Source organism: Pinus tabuliformis, chromosome 5_2 (genome assembly GCF_031772625.1).
Source record: "Pinus tabuliformis cultivar Carrire ecotype Pingquan chromosome 5_2, CPIR1, whole genome shotgun sequence".
In the NCBI taxonomy this organism is placed as follows: Eukaryota; Viridiplantae; Streptophyta; class Pinopsida; order Pinales; family Pinaceae; genus Pinus; species Pinus tabuliformis.
Window position 1 is genome coordinate 816744862 of NC_142306.1, and position 9319 is coordinate 816754180.

General features: G+C 40.8%; 1 protein-coding gene across 1 annotated transcript; it reads right to left on the minus strand.

Annotated features, from left to right (window-relative positions):
• Nucleotides 1–6965: 6965 nt before the first annotated feature.
• Nucleotides 6966–7415, minus strand: LOC149161808 (uncharacterized). Its single transcript, XM_089435005.1, has one exon. It carries the CDS (start codon nt 7413–7415, stop codon nt 6966–6968), a length of 450 nt encoding a protein of 149 aa, XP_089291131.1.
• Between the last annotated feature and the right edge of the window lie 1904 nt (nt 7416–9319).

The following is a 9319-nucleotide window of genomic DNA, read 5'->3' on the forward strand; positions in this document are numbered from 1 at the left end:
TCAACATAGAGCAGAGAGCACACACTAAATGCACTTTTCCTAAATCAACTTCTGCATGCAGTCTAAATGTAAATGAACATGCATGTATTTGTTTTTTTCGCCTCCTTAATGTGTGAATGCAAAAAAGCAAACTAAGTACAAATCTAAACTACTTTCTTCAAAGCGACACTTTAGCAATTTCTTCTCAAAAACGAAAGGAAGACTAAGACAACACTTTCAATTTCGACTGGAAAACTGCTTTTGAAACTTCAAAGAATTGACAATTCAAATCAAATACAATGGCAAAAGTACAATCGATTATCTAAAAGAGGAAGACTTTACGACACTCTTTTTCTTGACTAAAAACAACAATTGCAACACTTTCAAATCAAAAGATGACAGTTCGACTTAGCTACTTTTTGCAAAGGAGGACTGTAAATGATGAAAAATACATTAAAAAACATTCACAATTCCTTATCAATGGAGGCTAAATAATGTCAAGGAAGAAGGCTTCAACAGTGATATACTGATCATAGGCTGCAAAACTACTGAATAGAGCCGAAAACAATGAAGAAAAAAACCAAAATCTAGAGAGAGAAACAGTCTCACTCAATCATCGCACCTATCCTTAAGGGAAATAGGGATGCATCTCACCTGCAGCACACGGGATGTGCGATGCATCCATACTTCCAATGAGAGATAGTGCGATGGTCCTGGGACGAGACTGAGCTTGGTTTTCACTCATAGTTTGCAGCTAAGTTTAGGGATTTAGGCTAAGATTATGATAGATAGTAAACACAAAGTATAGAGGTATGATCTAATGAGGTTATTGAGCTACCACCAGGGCACTTAGGATGTTTGCAAGTCAAATTTTCAGTTCATAAACCAACCCAAAGATTGAATGAAGTAGCATTGATCTACTTTGCACTTGCATAGCAAGTGCAGTTCGAAGGCTAGCTGGCTTAACTTCAGGCTCTATCTATAGTTTATAAAGCAAACAACAACAACAAAACAAACAAAATATTCGCTCCCCAGCAGAGTCGCCATTTTGTTTCCGGGAAAACTAGTGTCTATTCAGATCTGCTAGTTCCACTAAGACAGGTAGCTATCTTAGAAACAAACAATTCAACTTGTGTTTCCCTTTATGGATGATAGATAAGAGAGAAGCAGAGAGCACCGACCTTTGTCTTTCACTTGGCTCCTTGCTTGTTTCCTCTCTCCTTTGATAGAGCTTTCGCCACTCCTTTCTCACTTGTCCCACTGCAAAGAACACTTGTAGAGTCAAAGCAGCAAAATACCATCAAAGCATAGAGATTTATGATACCATAAACAATGTAGAATCAGATGTACATTAACCATACAAATGCATACACAAATACAAGATTCAGAAATAAGCAAGCATATGGAGGAAAACTCAAATATATTTTTTGATAGAATTAGTAGAAGAGAGGATTACAACCCAGCTGTCTAATCCAGCACCATCCTCCCAGCATGAAAGCCCTCTTCACCTCATGAAAATCTAGATCACCCAACAATACAATGTCTCACAGAGAAACCAACAACACTTCCTTACAAAATACAAAATTCCAGCCTCTGGATCTCTGAGATGAGGGATCCATATATAGATATTTACAGAGGTGTGAGTCAGCTTCTGGGTTTTTGATTAGTGTCATTCCACTGATAGTTCTTGGTTCCACTTGGAGATTTCATTTATCTCTTACTCATCCTTAGGCGAATTCTGAGAGGCAAGTGTCATATGAGAAGTTTCTAGAAGATTCCTTGATCATCCACTTAGCAAACTATCTCTGCTATTTGTCTATTCTCGCTCATCGCACCCTACAAAAGGCCTTTTCAGTTTGCATCGCACCTCCCATGTGTAGCAAGTGAGATGCATCGCACCCTGACCATGGAGCAAGTGAGATGGTCCAGTTTTGGCCAATTCTGAGTGGTTTTTCAGGTGGAACTTCTAGGAAATGATGTAATCAGCTGACCATGATCCTTTAGGGTGTGAAACAACACTTTTAGGGGTTTAAGAGCCCTTGGTTTATCAACATATGTGATTGGGGTTGTAGTGCCCAAATATGTCTATAACAATGAGGAAACTTCTGCTGAACATGGTCCCTAGTGAGGCACTTGCCCTAGTGAAGGAGTTGGCCTGCTTTGACTGCTCGAAACAGATGGATCTTACACTGGTGAGTGTGCTTGACCTGTGTGTCCATGATTCGATTCGTTGCAGCTTGTTCCATGCAATCTGGATATAACTCTATTGGTGTAAATTGTTCTGCAATGTCAGATGTGTCTAGTAATGGTCGAAAGTATAGCCGAAGGCAGTCCACATTGAACACTGGGTGCAGGCCAAGGAATGGGGGAATGCTGAGCTCAAATGCATTGTACCCCACAACCTTGGTAATGGTGTAAGGACCATATCTGAGTGATTTGAGTTTTCAATAGGCTCTGGTAAGGCGTTCCTTTTGCAAATGCAACCAAACTTTTTCACCCACGTGAAACTTGTGTCGCACCCAATGTTGATCATGTCGCTGCTTGTACTTGGCATTTGATTTCTTCAGAATTTCATGGACCTGCTGGCAGATATGTTGGATGTGTTGAATGAAGTTGTTTGCCTTATCTGTTTCAGATTGGACATGAGTAGAATCTGCCTGAGTAGCTACAAATGGCATGGCAACGTCAATGGGACATAGTGGTTGGAATCCCAAGTCCACCTGAAAAGGGTTGTGTCCAGTCGAGCTGTGAAGAGGCTCTCATCCCATGTGCGTGGATTCTTTGTGTTGTACATGCACATAATATGTATGGTCATCCTGTTGAAAACCTCTGTCTAGCCATTAGTTTGGGGATGGAAGGCTATGGACTTAGGGATTTTGGTGTCCAACATCGACCAGAGACTAGACCAAAATGTACTGAGGAAACTACTGTCCTGATCTAAGATGCTAGAATGTGGGATCCTAAAGTGTACCCACACTTGTTCAAAGAAGAGTTTAGTAGTGGCTTCTGCTGTGATATTATTCTTGTAGGCCGCCATAATAGTCATCTTCGAGAACCTGTCGACGACCAGAAAAACACAATCATTTCCATGCTTAGTAGAAGGAAGGCTCTACATGTAATCCATGCAGATGGATTCCCAAGGTTGACTAGGGTTAGGCAGCGGGGTATATAGGCCTTACCTCTTGATGGTTGGTTTGGCAATGGCGCAAGTAGTGTAGGAATTGGTGTACTTCTCGACATCCTGTCGAAGATTCGGCGAGTAGAAATACTTTTGTAGTACTGCCACCATTTTCTCGACCCTGAAATGCCCAACAGCTCGACTATAGTGTGCTTCCCAAATCATCTTGGCACGCTCGCTTGAAGGAACACAAAGGTGGTCTAGGTGGCATAACAGGGCATCCCAGAGGTGAAAATCTAGAACATGCCGACTCTCCGAGTGTCTGGTATGTGTGGCCAAATTGTGGGTTGCTTTCATAGAGAAGTGGCCAACCAGAAGTCTCGTGCCCACAAGAGTTGAGCACGGTGGTTAACGCCATGATCGGTGGTGGACTAAGGCAATTTGTAAAATTATTGGTGTTGCCCTTCTTATACTTGATATTCAAATGGAACTGTTGCAGATATGTTGACCACTTCTAATGGCAATCATTCTGCAATTTACCTTGGGTCTGTAAGAACTGTAGGGGTGGTGATTTGTGTGGATGACTGTTTCCTTCCCCAAAATGTAATGCTTCCATTGTCAGCAAGCCTACACAATGGAATACATCTCTTTGTCATAAGTGGGATACTTCCAGAGCGTTCCTGAAAGTGTCTCATTGTGATATGCCACTGGATGCCCGTTTTGAGTAAGGACTACCCCAATAGCATAGTCAGAGGCATCTGCCTCGATCTCAAATGGTTGTTGCAAGTTTGGTAATGTGAGCGTTGGTGCTGAGTAGAGGTGATGTTTCAACTCAGTGAATGCCTTTTGTTGAGGTTCAGACCAAAATCATTTTTCTTTCACTCCTCCCTTGGTGACTAGACTCAAGGGTTATGTGATATGAGAAAATCCCAACACGAACTTGTGGTAGAAGTTGGTGAGACCCAGAAAGTTGTGGAGCTATGTCAAAGTAGTTGGAGATGGCCAATCCCGAATGACTTAGATCTTGACTGGATCCACATGCACCCCCTGTTCATCAATAATGTATCCTAGATACTGAACCTAGGTCATGCCAAAAGTGCATTTCTCCGAATTGCCACATAACTTGTGTTGCCGCAGTGTTTGGAGAACCTGTTGGATGTGTTGGAGGTGCTCTTCCCAACTCTAGCTGAAGATCAAGATGTCATACAAGTATACCACTACAAGTGATTTGGTGTGTTATCACAAAATCATTACCAAGGGCTGCTACCTAGCAAGATCACATGTAACTATTTCAACCAGACTTTAGACTAAGGATTAGCCTCCTTAGTCAGAGAGGGCTCTCTCACAGACTTTTGATAAGAATCAATTACAAAAACAGATGGCTAACTCTTTAAACAACACATGAAAAATAAGCTGGTTGGACAAATATCAAATTAGTCTTCATTGGGCTTATGGAGTCTCACACATTCAGTAAACAAAAGCACTGTCTTTTCATGGAAGTCAAGGCTCTTTACATCAGATGTTCAAACATACTTTACATAAACCACAACTTTCCAAGCATACAGGAAGTCAGAGCATTAAACATGAATTCTGAGTGATTATGCTGTAACAAGACTGTAAAAGAACACTAAGAGAATAAACCACCATACATTTGAACAATATGATCTATTGAGAATCTTGAGAAGAAACAACAGCTGCTTTTCTATTACTGTAGTAAGTTTTTTACATCAGCCAAAATAAAACTCTGTTTTTCATAAATCTCCAACCCCCATTACATTCTAATCTGATCTATTTATAGGAATACATTCTTCCCTCTCTAGAGCGAGCTCAAAGGCTCTATTAACTACTCCTATATGCTATTTAACTAATTCATTAATTACAAAAGTGCTAAACTGTAATTACACAAAATCCTAATCAAACTAAAACACTAATTCCATTCTCCTCGTAACATGATTCTCCTTGGATCCTTGACAACTGTCCTCCTTCAGTTAGGCTGAGATGTGTTGGAGGGACATTCACTGAACAAGCTGACCTCGGGTGCTAGCTGTGTAGATGGCTCATTAATTAGTAAAGATGAGTATCCTATTTTCACGGTCCCTGTCTCCTACCATCCTTCGAAAGTTCAGCAATATGTCCCAGCTCTTTTAATAACCCCAGGTATGGAATGCTGCCATGTTTCTGATATGCTGTAGGTTGTATTGATGGACAGGTGTTTCTCTTCCTCAACTCCCGCTCACAGTATCACAATAGCTGCTCTGCATTTAAAATCATCACCTACAGCAGTTTCGTAGCGCGCTACGAAACTGCTGTGTGATTTAAAGAAAACACAATCTTCCTCTAAACTCCTCACAAAATTGAATAGCTGCTTGACATAAGAGGTTAAAACAAAGTTCATTGTCATCCTTCAATTTCTGCTATAATCAAATAGCTCTACATTTCTTGCTATAACCTTTGCTTGTATACTAATCGGTTTACCATTACCGCAGGTAGTGACAATTTTACCAGAATCTAGTGGACCAACAGGAAGTTCATTAGTAGAAGCAGAACCTTCTAACATTGAGCCCTGTGTATTTTCCAGACATCCATTCTGCTTATTTTGACATGTATCACTGTGTTCCTTTAAGTGCTGGCGTTCAACTGACCTTAATTCTGATGTGGAATCTGCAAGTCCCTCCACTATGCCATCCTCAATAGGAAATTCCTCAAGTATAAACTCTGTAACAAGACCAGCATGTCTAACTCCATAAGCAATATGATGGACCTCTAAAACCAATAAAGACTCTAATGGCTTTGGTAGAAACGCATCTGTGTTTGGAACTGGTAAATTGGTGTCTTTTTCAACAGCACCTCCCAAAACACTATCCCAGGTTCCCTCACTCTCTTTGGTCCTTTCAGGAACTTCCTGTCTAGCTACATCAAGGGAACGAAGTCCACGCTCAGCAAATTTATCAATCACTGAATGTACTTTATTTCTCACGTCTTCCTTGCAATGGCAGAGGTCAAGAATCTGCTCTGGTGCTCCTTTACTAGCACGATGCCATTTTCCATGAGCATCAACATATGTAAATGCTGTACGTTTGTCAACCGGATTAAAAGGTAAGAAATGGATCTCAGTAACCCCCCGCTCGAGCCTCTTTTGGATCTGCCAACGTTCCAACAATAGCAGCATCAATGGCATCTTGATCTTCAGTTCTGGAAGCTCTAGCTGCAAGCAAAACCACATGGTCTTTGTCCACATCTTTCACAAATACCTCAATAAGATTTTTATCGACGCTCAGCTTGTGTCTCACATATCCATAGAAAATGTAACCTGAAAGGGTAATTGCGCATCTTACTGCATTTAAGAGGGATATTGGATAGCGACATATAAGCCATGATACCATAATTGCAACTGCCATCTTCATATTCCAACACTTCCGGTCGCATCAAGCCTTCTGCGTTCAAGTGCAATGCCCTTTACAAGAAGCTTCTGCATGTACTTCAAGATATAAGAGAAAGCTGTGAAAACCTGTTCAAGAACTTCAGGATTTCAATCTCCACCAGATTCTAGAAGGTTTCCCATGGTTTCCATTAGTTTATGGAGAAAAGGTATGAACTCCTTACGCAAATCCCTTGACAGAACTGCAATCAAACTGAGGATAGGCTCAAATAGTGTTAACGCTGTAACCAAATGCCAGAACCAAACAAGTTTTCAAGTGCTCTAGAACTTGATATGCAACTGGAGTGTGAATAATTAAAATGGCCATATTTAACACTAGACCATTTGCGCAAGTAACCAGATCTTTAAACCGGCCAAAAACATGGATTCTGAGAGCCAAAATAACACTCTGTATATCACTGATGTGGGATCTTGTTTGAGTGATCAAATTTATGCCATCAGAATTGCCAGATTCGTTCCAATGCGAAGCTTCTTTAGAGATAACTCCATATTATTCTGCAGGCTTCTTCCCACAATCTGCCTTGTACCCTGTATAATACGTAAAGCAAGACACAAATTCTTCCCAACATCAGCTCGTATTTCCAAGGATTCAGATGCATGAAGTATACTGGAAACAAGCATCATCAGGTTCGCCTTTTTGTCACAGCGTCTACAATGATACTCCACATCTAAACCAATGCTTGGCTCTACGCCTGCCATATGACAAAGTAGAGCACACTCTAGGTGAGTAACATGCCCCCAAACAAATTCTTCATTCAGCTTTCCTTCGCATCTGATATTACAGTAGTCTGCCACACTCTGATCAGTAGCCTTCCCACAGAGAATACAAGAGCATTCACGGCAAAAACTAAATCCGATGCAACATATATCACAATTCATCGCCTTGAGAGACTTGGTCTGGCCGGTTTCTGGTCCACATTTCAAATTTCCAGCTTTACATCTCCTCTATGAAGTATTCCCACGCAATACTGCTGCCTCATACTCAGGTCCTCGAGCCATAGCACCGCTTTTCCAAATTCCGAACTGTTTCCCAGAACAATTAAGCTTGAAATTGATTCCATAAGAGTCAAAGCTAACCCATTGTACTTCTCAGGTAAACGTTGAAACTGAAGATTGCCAAGCTCTGCAAGTGAATCTGTCAAAGTCTTTGTCAGAGGCTTTAACTCATTGTGCGGGAATGCATAATGAATGTAGTTAGCCGCACCATCTAAATTGAAACTACTTGTCATGGAGCGCGCCGGGCAGAGATATAGATTCACCATACTATCGAAAAGCTGCTACTGTAATTGCATAACAAGAAGGCATTAATCCATGTAATTATGATGCTATCTTGGGTTCTGCATTCTATTTGGCTCAGCGTGGCTTCGGCTCTTACCAATGTCCAATTCCCTGCTCTCCAATTAACTAACCGCGCTCCTAACAACGCTGAAACCACCACTGTATAGCTAATGCAATGACCAGGATACCAATAACGCACTACAAAACATATTCCAGCCACTACTAGAAACCTCTGTATATTCCAGCCACAAACGAGGCAGCAATTCGACTTTTTAAGAAGCTCAACGCCAGATAAACATGTTTTTACCGACATAGCCTGCCGTGTCAAGATGTCTTTTTCTTCTAACTCAATGCATGCATACGCAATTTGGCGTGTGACAACTGGCAGGTAATAGGATTGTCACAACATCTACCTCATATACACATTGTAGGAGATGATCTTTATCAACTATATCAAGCTCGACTGCTGTGGTATTAAAAATCCCATCAATCCCTTTTTGAGCATCTGGCAGCTATAAAGGTGCCACAATAACTTGAACCACATTAACTGCTTCTCTGCTCTAGCGTTCATCTGACCAAAACAGCCATGCTACAATACAAATATCTATATCTTCTCCAATATCAATTGAAGGCAGCAACATCAAAGACATTGCAGTCAATGTTTCCTCACCCTTAGGAAAAGTGGTACATCCATCTTCCTCTAAAAAACTTCTAGAGAAATTAAGGTAGTATACCGGAGAATTTTCCCAGCAAACACCTTCAAACGCTGCTGATGAATCTCCCTCACTTGCATTACTGAAATGCAGATCAAAACAAAATTCATTAACTTGCTCCCACTAATTCAAGAAAGAAACAAATCCACCATTCATACTAATGACATCAACAGGTCCATTATCTGAAATACAAGCAGTCTCTGTTTCACCCAGATTTTGCATGTCATCATTCTTAGCAATTAAAATATTTTCTTTGTTGATGACATTTTCCACTGTCCTTGCTTCTCAACTCAACATTTAGGCCAAACAACAGTTTAATCGTGTCTTTCATTCCTTAAGTAGTCTTTGTCATCTTGTTTTGTTTCTAATTCTACAGTATCCTGGATAGCTCCACCAATTTCGTAGCGCAGCCAGTGCAAAGGCAATGTTTTTGCTACGAAATCACTAAAACAGGTGGCGCTGCGAAACTGCTAACGGATTTATGCGCTGCGGAAACACTTTGCCCTTAAGCTAAACTGAAAAATTTTGGCAACACTATTTTCAGTGATAACAGTGGCTCCACTTGGGATAGTGCGCCCTTGTGGTACACTACGAACATGCAGCTCCAGTGCCTTATCCATTTGTGATAAACAGAAATTTGCTTGACAAGCATGACTGTAGGAGAAAGAAAGCTACATCTACTGAAAAAAGAAATGCTCAGTTAACCTTGAGCTTATTTGCATTTACCTCTACCTACCTACCCTAACCATTTCAACTTCTTTCTGCTCAATCAATATGAAATTTCCAATGTAA

Excerpts from the sequence above, each read along its gene's own strand:
- LOC149161808 (XM_089435005.1), bottom strand. The coding sequence starts at position 7,415 with ATGAATTGTGATATATGTTGCATCGGATTTAGTTTTTGCCGTGAATGC.